The sequence below is a fragment of the Artibeus jamaicensis genome, unplaced genomic scaffold (assembly GCF_021234435.1).
Source record: "Artibeus jamaicensis isolate MK-2021 breed Jamaican fruit bat unplaced genomic scaffold, CSHL_Jam_final contig_3214, whole genome shotgun sequence".
Lineage (NCBI taxonomy): Eukaryota > Metazoa > Chordata > Mammalia > Chiroptera > Phyllostomidae > Artibeus > Artibeus jamaicensis.
Window position 1 is genome coordinate 2,929,952 of NW_026521760.1, and position 15,045 is coordinate 2,944,996.

At 41.8% G+C, this 15,045-nt stretch overlaps 1 protein-coding gene across 3 annotated transcripts in view; it reads left to right on the forward strand.

Moving 5' to 3' along the window:
- Nucleotides 1–276: 276 nt before the first annotated feature.
- Nucleotides 277–15,045, forward strand: part of CAST (calpastatin) — a 134,095-nt gene continuing 119,326 nt past the window's right edge. For 2 of the 3 annotated variants that reach the window (XM_037153840.2, XM_037153841.2), the window contains exon 1: nt 277–478. In XM_037153840.2, coding sequence (XP_037009735.2) covers nt 404–478 — 75 coding nt within the window. In that variant the 5' untranslated portion in view covers nt 277–403. Of the gene's footprint in view, nt 479–1,027; nt 1,150–15,045 lie in introns of those variants that run through there. The other variant, XM_037153842.2, reaches the window with a different exon arrangement.

Genomic DNA, 15,045 nt, shown 5'->3' on the forward strand with positions numbered 1-15,045 from the left:
TTTCTTAGGAAGAAGAGTCCAGGCCTAGACGGCCTTGCCCGGGTCCCGCTCTCCCGTTGCAAGAGTGCACGGTAAGTCTGGGGAAGTCGAAGAAGGAACCCCGCGACCTCCAGCCCCTCCTCTCTGTGGCCCACAGGGAACCAAGCAGTCCCGGGGAGGTGGGGCAAAGGCGGTCACTGAGTGGAGACTGGAGGGCAGAGCGAGTTAAGTTTCAGGCCCAGACCGCTACGGCCAACCCCGGGCAGGAAGGGGAGGGCCCAGCGAGGCTCGGGGCAGCCCCGCACGGGCTTGGGGTTGGGTCGGAAAAGCTGCCTCACGGGCGTGCCCGCCAGCCCCTCCCCGCCCCAGCCTCCCTTCCAAACTCCGCTGCGCTCTCCCGGAGGCAGCTCGTTGCTGCCTCGCAATGTCCCAGCCGGCCCAGAAGCCTGCTGCCTCCCCGAGGCCCCGGCGCGCCGAGGCGGCCCGCCACACCCAAGAGGTGAGTGGCGCTCCCGCCCGAGCCGCGGAGCTGTGCCGGGAAAACCCCCTCTCGGAAGCCCGGGGCGGCCTCCTCAGGGCGTAGCCTGTCTGGACAGCCGCCCCGTGCGCCCCTTCCCATTCTTGGCAAGGGCGCGGGACTAGGTGCCCGCTGCACCGCAGGTGGCTGGAGGTGGCCAGGGATTCCCCGGCCTGGGCTAAGCGCTGGGCGTGGCACAAGGCGGATCAGTGGGTGGCTGGCGTCAGGAAAAGCTAGTTGGTGAGCCTCGGGTGAAATGCTGAGGACGTGAAAGAGGACCGAAGTGTAGTCGGGACCCCTGCCCTCCCCCTCCATGCCCCCAGGGTGGACTGCGGCATCCTGTCTTCCGCCAAGTCCAGGCTGCAGGGCGTGGCAGGCGGGAGCAATAACACCGCTTTTCTAACCAGCGGGGAGCGAATCTGGGGGGAGGGGCCAGCCCGTTGGGGGCGGGGCCTGTGTCAGGCTTAGCCCAGGTGCCCGCCCACCTGACGGCGGCGGACTTGCAGAACTCAGTGCCAGCCAAGTTCAGCGCAGGTAGAGTGCGAGCCCGGCGCCTCCAGCACCGCACCGCGATCCCTCCCTGGGGCCTGCACAGCGCGGCTCAGAGCAAACCGGTTATCGCCATGGCATTCGCAAGTTGGTGGTACAAGACGGTAAATAGAAGCGATCGTTCCGGGCAGGACTGGGATGGGAATGTGTTCTCTTTGCCTTTCTGGGCGTGCGAATGAGGCATTGTTCGTCCGGGGTTTGGCGGGGAAGAGGTGGCGACCAGGCGCGACTTCGTCTCACATCTTCGGGTTCGGTCGGGGAGAGGCGAGACTCACCCTGCAGTGGTATGTGGGAGCGCGTCCGGGCGTGCGAGTCTGCGGGAGCTGAAGCACCAGGCTCGGCTCGCGCTCAGAAGTTGAATGAAACAGGAATGATGCTGGAGGAATTCCGCCCCAGGACGGGGATTCCTGGGTGAACTTGGACCCAGCTCTTGAGAGCTAATACCTAGTGTTTGTTTTTAATCCATGAGTAAAGCTTAAAACTGTTAGAGGAACGGTCTTTGTCGTGCTTTCTCCAACGCGAAGGAAGCGAGGCAGCTGGGATGGGGGCAAGGAGAAAACCCAAAACTGCAAGGAGCAGAAGCAACTGAGTGAGGTTAAGACCCTTGTGTCTGTGGGGTGGGGGGCGGAGGAGGCGGGTAGCACTGCTCTATTATTACTGTACTTTGGATGGGGGACAAAGATGTTCCATTTGTTTAGTGCTTTGAATACCAGGCCAGCCAATTAGGTGTGATATCCAATCAAGCTGGCACTTGTAATGTGCAGGAACCAGAAAGCAGGATTTAACAATAGATTGCTCCCCACCCCACCCCTCAAGACACAAACGTTTTGTTAACCAAGAGGTTACTGTGAAAATATTTATATCTAATCGATTTGTGGAGTATTAAAAAATTAGTAAAGTACATCACTCTCTACCAGCATGTGGTATGGAAAAAAGCAATGATGTTGTAATCAGACCTCCATTAGAGAGAACTCTTATGTTGGAATTACTAAACACTGCCATTTATCAGCCAGTGACCATTTTCTGAGCATCTACTATGTGCCAGGCAAAATGCCAGCCTCCAAGTACACAGTGGAGAACAAGACAATGAGTCAACCTTTTTGAACCTGTTTCCGTACATATAAAATGAGTCTCGTAAGGGACTCATTGGAGTCATGAATCAAAGTACCGTGCCTATATAACTTTAATCTTGGGAACTCCAGTTTCTCTTGAGATACTTCTTCATAAATGTTTCCCATTATGTATTCTGGGCTTTTAAAATGTAGCATCTTATGGATATGTTAAAAGCAAAAGTTTGCGTTCAGTCATTATTGTTCTGAGGTTCTTATCAAAGTTCATCACATGAATTATCTGTAAATATGGATCAGTGGTTCAGAGTTGATATCAGCATTCTTCCAAACTCGTGATTCTCTAAAGGAAATTATGTGGGAATATTTGGGTGAAAGTAGTTTAAATCTATGCTTTTAACTGTTACTTTTAGGAGTAGTGTGACATTTTTGCTAAAACCTCTCTTAGAATTCAATTCTGGAACTATTGTATTATAGAAATTAAATTATAGTATTATAGAAATTTCTATAGTACTATAAAAATTTTGGAAGTATAGTATTGGGATTGCTTGCTAATAGGAACCTCCTAAAATCAGCAATCTGCCTGGGGCCAAACTTTGACATTTCCCAAACTAGCACTGTCCAATAGGAATATCGTGAGCCACATATGTAACCTTAAATTGTCTAAGAGGCACATAAAGACAACAACAAATGGATCAGATTAATACTAATAATATATTTTATTTAACCCACTGTATCTCAAACATCATTTCAACATGTAATCAGTGTACAAAGCATTTATTTTACATCCTCTTTCTCATTAACTTGTCAAAATCCAGTTTGCATTTGCCACCTTGCAGGCCCTCCACAGGCATGAGTGACTGACAGCTGCAGATCTGGACGGTGCGGCTTGGTCCCGAGCAGTTTTGTGTGGTGTCTGAGGGGGTGATCGCAGACCATCTTGAAAATTAAATGAAGGTTAAGGACCATTTTTACACAACAAAATACACACGCACATGCACATACACACAAAAGGCCACCAATAAATCTCCTAAAGGTCCATGGAGCCAAATTATCTATACATACACAATCTATATACATATATTTATATATTTATATATAATACAAGCATGTGATGTATATTATATATATATATGCTTTTGGTAAATCCTATAACTAAAATACCTTTAATGGGACCTTTTAAATATTAAAATTTTTTTTATTATTGTTGAATGACAGTTGTCCCCATTTCCCCCTATTATTCTCTTCTGCTCTGCCCATCCTCCCCACACACATTCAGTCCTTCCCCTCACCCCCCATGGGGCCTTTTAAATATTGAAAAACAGTTGTGAATGACCTAACTATAAAAATCTAGGTGAAATAAAAGAAAGTAATTAAAAGATGTATCTGTGATGTGTTTGTTTAAGGGAATGCCTCATATAAAGCCAGCTGGTGAAACATTACAGTGTATATTTCCGCTTTGGATAGCATCAGTATCGTTGACCTGAATGTAAGAAGTTAGAGTTGATGAACATCGTAACGATGGAAAGAAAATTTTGTTTTCATCCGTGATCGCATTCCTGAGCCCTAAGTGGACTCCATTAGGCCATGTTAATTAAAGGTGTTCCTTAGCCTAATTAGACCCACGGGCCCAGGGGCAGTATGATCAAGGAGCCCGGTCATGTGGGAGGTGCATCCCTGCAGCCGGCCTGGGAAGAGTGTCTGTCACTAGCCTTCCGTGGCCGGACAGACCACATGGCTGTAGTGATGTTGAGGAGTAGGAGTGCAAATTACAGTGTTGGCCGGAAGGGCACAAGCTCTAAGGTGTTGGGAGACCGCAGGTCAGACACTTCAGTCTTTAGGTTGGCAATTTCTGGGTTACTTTGCTTCCCATTGCAGGTAAGACTTTTCAGCTAAGAGTGACATCTGATGATAGTGTTCTTCAATCAGTTTTGACATTTCCCAGAAAGTTAATTATATTCTACTAGTGCTTTCTGAAGAATGATATAGTTTGCTGGGGTGGACATAGTGGGTGGTCATTTGCTAAAACCTCTCTTAGAATTCAATTTTGGAACTATTGTATTATAGCAATCGAATTATAGTATTATAGAAATTTCTATAGTACTAGAAACTTCCTAGTATAGTGCTAGGGATTCTGAGGTGAAGGGGTGGATAATTGGTTCTGAGTAGGTTGTCTCAGTGGAAACAAGATTTCTCTAAGCAGCCCATCTTTATTCTATTTTTCTTTCAGGTCTTTTTTTCTGTTATGATAAAATACACGTAAGATAGAATTATCACCTTAACTATTTTTTAAGTGTAAAGTTCAGTGGAATTAAGTACATTCATGTTCTTATGAAACCATCACCACGATCTCCAGAACTTTGTATCTTGAAAAATCAATACTCTATATCCATTCAACATATGTCCCCATTTGTTTTATATACATACATTCAAATATATAGCATTGTATTGAAGTATCTGTGTTCTTTACCATTTTCCTTTTTTAATTCTGTTTTAGAAATTTAGCATGACATCTGCCCTCTTCACAAACTTAGGTGTGCCCTGCGTGGTGGTGACTGCGGCTTCCTTGTTAGCCGCATGTCTCCGTAGCCCATTTGTCTCGCTCGACTAAAATTTTGTGCCTTTTGATGATTAACTTCTCATTTCTCTCTCTGTTTAGTCCCTGGCAACCCCAGTTCTGTTTCTATGATTTTGACTATTCTAGGAATCTCGTATAAGTGCAATCAAGCAGTATTTGCCTTATTTTACTTAGCATAATGTCCTCAAGATTCATCTGTTAGAGCATATATATTAGAATTTTCTTCCTTTTTAAGGCTGAATAATATTCCATTGTGTATATGTACATGGCATTTTGTTTATCCATTCATCTGACAATGGACACTTAGGTTGCTTTCATTTTAGCTATTTTTTGAGGAACCACCTTGCTGTTTTCCAAAGTGGATGTACCCTTTTAACATTCCCACCTGTAGTACATGGAGGTTCCAACTTATTCACATGCTCATCGATACTTGGCCCACAGCCTCTGACCTTGAAGGTTTCTGATGAGAAATCTGCAATCTTATTGCTGCTTTCAAGATTATTCCTTTGTCTTTTTCTTTCTACAGTTTGATTATAATGTGGATTTATTTGAGTTCATCCTACTTGAAGTTTGTTGAGCTTCTTGTTTCTATTCATATCTTTCATCAAATATGGGAAGTTTTAGGCCATTGCTCCTTTTTTAAAATCCTCACCCAAGGATATGTTTCATTGCTGTTAGAAAGAGAGGAAGGGTGGGGGGAGAAAGGGCAAGAGAGAGAGAGAGACATTGATGTGAGAGAGAAGCATTAATCATTTGCCTTCTGTGCACACCCTGACCAGGGATGGAGCCTGCACCCTAAATATGTACACTGGGAATTGAACCCACAGTGTTTTGGTGTATGGAATGATGCTCCAAGCAACTGAGCCACCCTACCAGGGCAGACCATTATTTCTTTAAATAATCTACTGCCTGTTTTTCTCTCCTCTCCTTCTGGGATGTCCACAAAGGGTCCTTAGGCTCTGCTCACTTTTCTTTAATCATTGTTCTTTCTGTTCCTCAGACACAGTAATTTCAGTTGTCCTATCTTCAGGTTATTCTATTTCTTCTGTCTGCTCAAATCTGCCCTCGAAAACCCCTGTAGTGAGTTTTTCACTTTAGTTATTGTATATCTATGCTCCAGAATTTTTTTTTGCTTTCTTTTAATTTTTTTATTGATATTGCCATTTTTATATACCATTTTCTTGACTTTATTCACTGATTTTTAAAAAATAAACAGATTATACCTCTCATACTAGTTTTCTCCTTGAATTTGGGGTTTTGAGTATTAAAATCAAGTATTATGACTAGTCACCTTTGGGTGACTAGGCATTACTTTGAGATCAAAGACTCTAAATTTTTCAAAGATTTTTATCATAGTTGAGAATGATATAATGAACTCCTCATGTACCTAATGGTAATTAGGTACATGAATACCTAATTATCTGTGGCTTCAGTAATTATCAACATTTTCACATTATGCTGGTCTCACTTTACCCAACTCCTGGCCCCACCAACACACACATACACACACATGCGTACCCCACACCCTTCCAAAGTATTTCAAAACCTGGCAATTGCTTATTTAATTGTCATCCCTGTGGCCAACTCAGTGTAGGTTGTTTGGAAAATGGGTTCTCTATTCCCTGTGTACTTCATTCCCTTAGATATAACACGGAAATGAGACACCAATACACAGCCATGAGACAGACAAAGTCATAAACTTAAACTTACCAGATAGACCTAGTTCTTTAGTACTTATAAAAAGTAAGAAACAAAATTTCTGCTCTAATATATATAGCCTTAGAAAAATGAAACCTTTTAAACTTCTGCTTCCATGTCATATTCATTTTACTGACTCATAATTCACCGCAATCAGAGTGGTGCCAGAGAGAAAGAAGGGAGTGGAATAACTTTTATTGTATTCTTAACTCAGGCAATGGGCCAGGCTCCTCATTAACAGCTTCTTTCATAAATATGCCAGCCCCTGGAGTTAGGTACTATTAGCTCCATTTTATAAGGAAGAAAAGACACACACACAGAAAGGTTAAATTATTTGCCCAAGGTCACAACCTTTCAGAGCCTCCCTGTTTCTGTCCTAGAGTTTGTCAGGAAATGGAATGCAGGGAATTGGTTACTCAAGTTATAGAAGAGTCTAGGAAGCCACCTGGGGTGGGTGAGGCAACCCAGAGATTAGAAATTGCAGGAAGCCGCCACTATTCCTAGGCTGAAAAACAGAGGGAGGAGCTGAATCACCCTGCAGAAGCTGGAACCGCCCTTGGCCTGCCCTTCTGGAGATCCTACTGCAGAAGCTCCCACAGGCAGAGAGGAGGGGGAGACGCACCACCTACCCATCACCTCCAGTCTCCTTCCAGTGCCTCTTACCAGCCAAACCCAGCCTGGGGCCATTAATCCAGGGAGCCAGCAAACACCCTGCTGTACCAGCAGGGCAGGCTCAGGACACAGAGTCCACCAGACGTGACAGGTTCAGGTCTGCTCTCGGGAGGCTGTGTTAAAGCCAAAGCAGCTTTACATCTTGGTCCTGCTTGTTTGCTGAACAATCTTGTTTTAGCAAGCAAAATACATACAAGAATAGAATTTAAGGGATTTGGCAGGACATATCAATTTGCACGTTGTCTCTTAAATTTTCAAGCTATTTTTTCCCCCAGCTTGTTCTTCTTTTATTTAGTTTATTGACCTGAAAAAAGCAAAGGTGCTTCACGGGGAACATTTAGAGCTTTGTGGAAATGTAGTCATTTAATCAAGATTTGTCACAGCTGCACCACAGAACTAGAAAAAAGAGTGTAATTTACCACGTGGTTAGGAAGGCAAGATATCAGGTATGAGGTAATCAGCCAGAAAGCCTACAAGAAAGTGCTCATTTGTTTGCTTTACTGAGAAAATAGAGACCTAGGTGCAGATAGGAAGGTATGGTGAGCCCTGCATAGGGCAAGGCTCAGGATCTGTCAGGAAGCGCTGGTGTGGCGCAGGGCCCTGTGCTCCTTGGTGGGTGCTCAGAGTTCACCCAGCAGGCCCAGAGCTGCCCCCACCTCTGCCTGACCCCAAAAGTCCCCCTTGGAGGCCAACTCAGGGGGGTGATCTGAGAAGCAGAAACCTCCCATTTCCGGTCATGGTGCCATAAATGTCCCCTCAAAACCAGTGATTTCCAATCCTAGCTGCATAGTAGGATCAGTTGGGGAATTTTAGAAAAATGTGTCCTTGGCCAGGCCCCACCCTAAACAAACTCACTCCAAATCCTTGGGTCTAGCTTGAGTGTTTCCACATGTGCCCCAGGTACTTGTGGCCCTTTCCCTAAAGACAGGACCCCCCGCTGACCAAAGGCATTCTGATTCTTAGGGGGCCCCAAAACAAGCCTTTCTCTGTAGGTGCATTGGAGAGCTGAGCGCTGTGACCTGGGTAAGTCCAGAGGGCACCAAGATAACTTTTTATTACGTCATGGTTTTGGAACAGTGGCAGCTGGACATGCAAATACTGATTGATCTCTATGGCCTTGTCTTCAACTCAAAGAAAGAAAATTGTCAAGTTGTTTTCAAATAACTTTTGCTGTTTTTTTAAACATTTTTCTCTATATATTTCACATATCATAAATTCACATATAATTTAATATCTTGAATATATTCACAAGCTGGTACAAGCATCACCTCAATTCAACTTCAGAATGTTTATGTCACCCCAAAAAAGAAATTATGTATTATTTTAATAAAGCAAAGACATTTCAGAAGCATGCCAGAATTGGGTCCTCTTTCACAGCTGGCCTTGGACTTGGAGAAGCTCATTTGTTTCTGCCTGCCTTCTTCTTTTACATGTGTAGAAGTTTGTTGATTTTAACTTATTCTGTGCAAGGTTTATGCTGTCTGTGCCAGTATCAGGGTGCATCTGGTTAACACCTGGGAGGGGCCCAAACACTGGACCTCCCATCCTACCTGGGCGAGAGCACAGGCTCCAGGCCTTACTGCTCCTGGCCCTTGTTGACTTCCTGACAGGTTTAGGTTTGCCATGATAGCAGATTTTAGCATATAAATGATATCTCCTAGAATGAGGATAAAAACAGCTGTATTGCCAAATATGTGGTGATGTCAGGGGCTGGAAATAGTTTGGAAGATTATTCCTTTTTAAAAAATGTTATTTATTTATTTATTTTTATTTTTTAACATTTTAAAAATTATTGTTCAAGTACAGTTTTCTGCTTCCCCCCCATCTCTCCCCACCACCCTAAGCCTCCCCTCCCTCCTCCCCTGTTTCCACCCCCCTTGTTATTGTCCACGTGTCCTTTATAATTGTTCCTGTAAACCCTTCACCCTTTTCCCCCATTACCCCCTCCTCTCTCCCCTCTGGTCCCTGTCAGCCTGTTCTCAATTTCAGTGTCTTTGCTTATGTTTTGCTTGCTTGTTTGTTTTGTTGATTACTTTCCAGTTAAAGGTGAGATCATATGGTTTTTTGTCACCACCTGGCTTATTTCACTTAGCATATGCTCTCCAGTTCCATCCATGGTATCACAGAGGGTAGGAGCTCCTTCTTTCTGCTGCATAAAATTTCACTGTGTAAATGTACCATAGTTTTTGGATCCATTCATTTACTGATGGGCACTTAGGTTGCTTCCAGCACTTGGTTATTGTAAATTGTGCTGCTTTGAACATTGGGGTGCATAGGTTCTTTTGGATTGGTGTTTCAGGATTCTTAAAATATAATCCTAGCAGCGAAATTGCCAGGTCAAAAGGCAGTTTCATTTTTAGTTTTCTGAGGAGATTCCATACTCTTTCCCACAGTGGCTGCAGCAGTCTGCAATCCCACCAACAGTGCACTAGGGTCCCCTCTTCTCCACAAGCTCTCCAACACTTGTTTGTTGCTTTGTTTATTATGGCCATTCTGACCAGTGTGAAGTAGTATCTCATTGTGGTTTTAATTTGCATCTCTCTGATGGCTAGTGATGTGGAGCATCTTTTAATATGTCTCTGGACCTTCTCTGTATGTCCTCCTTAGAGCAGTTTCTGTTCAAGTCCTTTGCCCATTTTTTAATTGGGTTGCTTATCTTCTTAGAGTGGAGACGTGTGAGTTTTTTATATGTTTTGGAGATCAAACCCTTGTCTGAGGTATCATTGGCAAATATGTTTTCCCATATAGTTGGTTCTCTTTTTATTTTAATGCTGTTTTCTTTAGCCATACAGAAGCTTTTCCTTTTGACGAGGTCCCATTTGTTTATTCTTTCCTTTATATCCCTTGCTCTAGGGGACATATCAGTGAAAATATTGCTGCATGGAATGTCTGAGATTTTCCTGCCCATATTTCCCTCTAGGTCTTGTATGATGCCACGACATACATTTAAGTCTTTTGTCTACCTTGAATTTATTTTTGTGTATGGTGTGAGTTGGTGCTCCACTTTCATTTTTTTGCATGTAGCTGTCCAGCTCTCCCAACAACATTTGCTGGGGATGTTATTTTTGCTCTATTATATGCTGCTTTCCCCTTTGTCAAATATTAATTGCCTGTAGAGACTTGGGTTTATTTCTGGCTCTCTGTTCTGTTTCAGCAGTCCATGTGTCTGTTCTTATGCCAGTACCAGGCTGTTTTGATGATAGTGGCCTTGTAATGCAGTTTGGTATCAGGTATTGTGGTCCTTCCTACTTTGCTCTTCTTTCTCAGAATTGCTGCAGCTACTCAGGGTTGTTTATGGTTCCATATAAATTTCTGAAATCTTTGTTCTATATGTGTGAAATATGTCATGGGTACTTTAATAGGTATTGTATTAAATCTATAAATTGCTTAGGGTAGTATGGACATTTTGATGATGTTAATTCTTTCGATCCATGAACACACTATATGTTTCCATTTGTTTGTGTTTTCCTTAATATCTTTTTTCAGTGTTGTGTAGTTTTCTGAGTACAGGTCTTTTACCTTTTTGGTTAGGTTTATTCCTAGGTATTTTATTTTTCTTGTTGCTATTTCAAATGGGATTTTTTTTCCTGGTTTCAGTTTCTGATATTTCATTGTCAGTGTACAAAAATGCCTTTGATTTCTGAATATTGAGTTTGTATCCACTGCTTTGCCACATTCATTTATTAAGTTGAGCAGCTTTTTGGTGGAGTGTATAGGATTTTCCATGTACAATATGGAAACATTCATGTCATTTACAAACAATAACAGTTTTGTTTCCTCTTTTCCAATTTGGATGCCTTTTATTTCCTTTTCTTATCTGATTACTGTGGCTAGGAATTTCGATACTATATTGAAAAGAAGTGGTGAAAGTAGATGACCTTGTCTTGTTCCTAATCTTAGTGGGAAAATTTTTAGTTTTTGCACATTGAGTATGATGTTGGCTGTAGGTCTCTCATTATGGTCTTTATTATGTTGGGGAATGCTCCCCCTATTTCCACTTTGCTGAGTGTTTTTATCATAAATGGGTGCTGTACCTTATCAAATGCTTTTTCTGCAGCTATTGATGTGATATGTGATTTTTGTCTTTACTTTTGTTTATGTGACATATTGATTTGCGAATATTGTACCGTCCTTGCATCCCTGGGATGAGTCCCACTTGGTCATGGTGTATGACTTTTTAATGTATTGCTGGATTCGGTTTGCCAATATTTTGTTGAGAATTTTAGTGTCTATGTTCATCAGAGATATTGGCTTGAAGTTTTATTTCTTTGTTGTGTCTCTATCTGGTTTTGGAATTAGGATGCTGCTGGCTTCATAAAAAGAGTTTGGGAGTGTTCCATCATTTTGGATTTTTTGGAATAGTCTGTGAAGAATAGGGGTTAGCTCTTCCTTAAATGCTTTGTAGAATTCTCCTGTGAAACCTTCTGGTCCGGGGCTTTTGTGTGCCGGGAGTTTTTTGATTACTGCTTCAATTTCATCAGCTGTTGTTGGTCTGTTCAGGCTTTCTGATTCTTCATTGAGTTTTGGAAGATTATATTTTTCTAGAAATGTGTCCATTTCACCTAGGTTTTCTATTTATTTATTTTTAGAGAGGGGAAGGTAGAGAGAAAGAGAGGTAGAAAAACACTGACATGTGGGAGAATCATCAGGTGGTTGCCTCTCGCAAGTGCCCCAACCCCAGATGGGGGCTGAGCCTACAACCCAGGCACGTGCCCTGGTCAAACCAGTGACTTTTCGCTTGGCAGGATGATGCCCAACCAACTGAGCTACACTGGTCAGGGTTGAAAATTATTCCTCTTTGAAGGAGGAACGGAAAGCCCTTTACCTGATTTGTTTCCCTGCCTCTGAACTCCTGCCACACATCCTGTCTCTGTCCTTTATCTTAGCTTCATGTCTTCTGTGACCTGTGTTCCCAGTGAGACTTTCCCTGACCTGGCTTCCCGTCTGTGGCTTGGTCTGCAGCTGCTAATACAGGATGACACTTATAGATATAGTATGTCTGGTCATTTTACAAAACAAACATGTTTATAATAGAAAGGTTTTGTCTTGCTTGTGTTGCCTTTTTTTTTCCGGTGGTTGTTTTCATTTTAGAACATTGGATGGAGACTTTCTTGATGTGAATCTCCAGATCTCAGGCAATTTTTAACAAATTCCAGCGTAGCCTGGTTTATTGTGGCAATAAACCACAATCCTGAGATGTGGGGTGACAGGAAGATCTCACCTTTCAGATCCCCTGTTTCTTTATCCATGTGACAGTGTGTGCCCCTGGAGTTGCTGTGGGCAGAAAGGTGGCCACACGGGGAGATGCCCAGCACCCGTCCCGGCACAAAGCAGATGCTTAGGACATGTTAGTTGCTTTTTCCTTATGTGGAAGACTCCTTGGGTTTACCAGGTGTGTTGTTCGGGTCTCTTCCCTGATTTTTCATTTCCCTCTTGTGCCTCTCACCTGTCCCCACATCATCAGCCTCACAGAGCAGCAGACAGAGTTCTTTCTGTTTGCTTTTACAAAGTCTCAGTGCATGTTCCTAAGCTGGATCAAATTTGACATCTATCTTTCCCAAATATTTAATTTCATCACCTCACTTATGTCAAAAGCACTCAATTATTCCATGAATTTAAAGCATCAGGCACTTCGAACGTCTCTCAGTGAAAAGATATAACTAATTTTACATCATTAATATAGTGCTGAGGATTGAATAAGTCCTATGAAATGGTCAAGGCAGTGATACATTTATAAAATTGGTGTTCCCTGGAAATTGAATGGCATTAGTAATTCTTGTTAATTCTCTTCGAGTGTTGATGGTGTTATATGGGAAAAGTCCTTGATTTAAAGAGACGCTTGGTGAAATATGTAGGGGTAAGGTTTCAGAATATTTCCCATTCACTTTCAAATGCAGGCGCATGTGCACACATAGATAAATCTATGTGTCTGTCTATGATGTACATGTCTGTACATGAGAGTAGGGCAAACTATGGCAACAGTGCTGTTAGTTGTTGAATCTAAGTGGTAGGAATATTGGCATTCAGTGTACTCATCTCTCAACTTTTATATGTTAGAAAAATTTTATAATAAAAGCCAGGCAAAAAACCCCCCAGAAAATGGAAAAGTGCAATCCATAGAGTTCCTAAAAAAATTTTTCCACTTGTTTATGTGATTTTTACTTATTATACTTTGAGTATTACAAAAAAGCTTCCTATTGAGAGCAAGTATTTTCTTTTGAAATGATAGAATACCAATTCTTAACCTACATAATTTTGATAAGTTGTCATTTTGACTCAGCATTTGAAAAAATTTCATATATATCCATATATATATCCCTTCCAAACTATTATTTGGAACCAATGTGATTCTGAGGGATTTTGAGCATTCAGTGGAAGCAAGTAACTGATACTGTGGGTTAATCTGGAGGACTGCAATTTTGAAACACTATCAGGAAACAATTTTTTAAAAATTTCTATAGAAAAAAATCTGTATATCAGTATTTTAGAGATAAAAGGCTGTGCACTTACTGTAGGATGATAAATCGTAATATATATTTACCACATGAGCAGAAAGTGGAGTGAGACTTTGTACCAAACAGGAGCCAACTCCCTAAGTGTGTTAATTTGTAAAGTGGAATGATAATAATGCCCCTTGGCAAGTAAATGAGGCACTCTAAATAGTATGCTCTGTAAAACAGTGGGTAATGTTGTGTTGCCACCTACATCTAACCTGATGAAGATGTGGAACTGGAGAGTATAAATGAATGTGACATCATGGTTCTTAATGATCAGTGCTGGAAGAAGACAGGTTGGGTGAACCTCTATCATTGCAGGTCTGTCCCTCTCAGATTCTATCTCCAAATGTTGACTACTAATTCTTCTGCCTAGTCTGGCCTTTAGGAGTCTTTTGCCCACCAATTGTTCTAAAACTTATCAATTCCTACCTTGCTCTGATACATCTGTGTGCTTTTTAGTATTTTTTTGTTTGTTTTCCCCCAAGATTCGTTAACTACTCAGTACTGATTGCTCTCAACTGTGGACAAACCCTTGACTAGGACTTGTAGGTAAAATAAGCCCTGCGGAGGGCTTCAGTCACCAAGCTACTGCAGCAGTCTGCCAATTCATGATGGTATTTCTTTGGGGAAGAACTTTCTATTCATGAAAGTGATTTCTTCCTAGTTTTTCATACAAGAAAACTGTTGAAAGATTTCAGCCATGTGTCTGGCATTCCTTGGCCTTTTTTTTTTTTAACTAAAATATCTGTTGACACGATTAAAGGGACTATTATTCCATTTAGCATGGCATAGTGACAAACACCAGATTTTTTTCATACACCAGGTTTTAATTCAGAAAACTTGCTTTGTAAAATTTTCCTGGTTACTAGGCTTAAGTCCCTGAAAAGCACACCAAGTGACTCTTATTCTTTTTTTGTCCACAAAAAGAACATTAATCTTTTTTATTGTCAAATAAGAATGTTTATGAAAGTACCTTGTAAATAATAGTGGTATAAATTATTACTATTATTGCCAGTCTTCTTAATCAGAGTAATTTGAGTTACTTACTTATCCAGGTTATGATTCTGCTCCAGGGATTATAATGGGACTTTGTATTTTTGTTTATCTGAAGGTGATTGAGATTGAACCAAATAATGAACTTTTTATTTTTTATATTTAGGCCACCTTTACCCACTTTTTTGCATAGCTCGCAATGTGAAAAAAAAGAAATAATTCTTCATACCCTCTTTTCAGGAGCATACAAGTTTTTTTCTTCATTTAAAAAAAAACTCAGTAAAGTCTATGGCTTATTTTTCCTTACCATCAAAACAAATGAGCATGTAGGCCACTTGCGGCGTTTATGAACCACATACAAATACTTGCACTCATCCCCAGTGTCCTAGTGAGACAGGTTCTTCTGTTTCTGGACATCATGACATTCTGAACCCATAGTAAGTGGAAGTTGCAGGTGTGTTCTTTCCACTCAGGGTTTATCTTTCTGCATTGGTC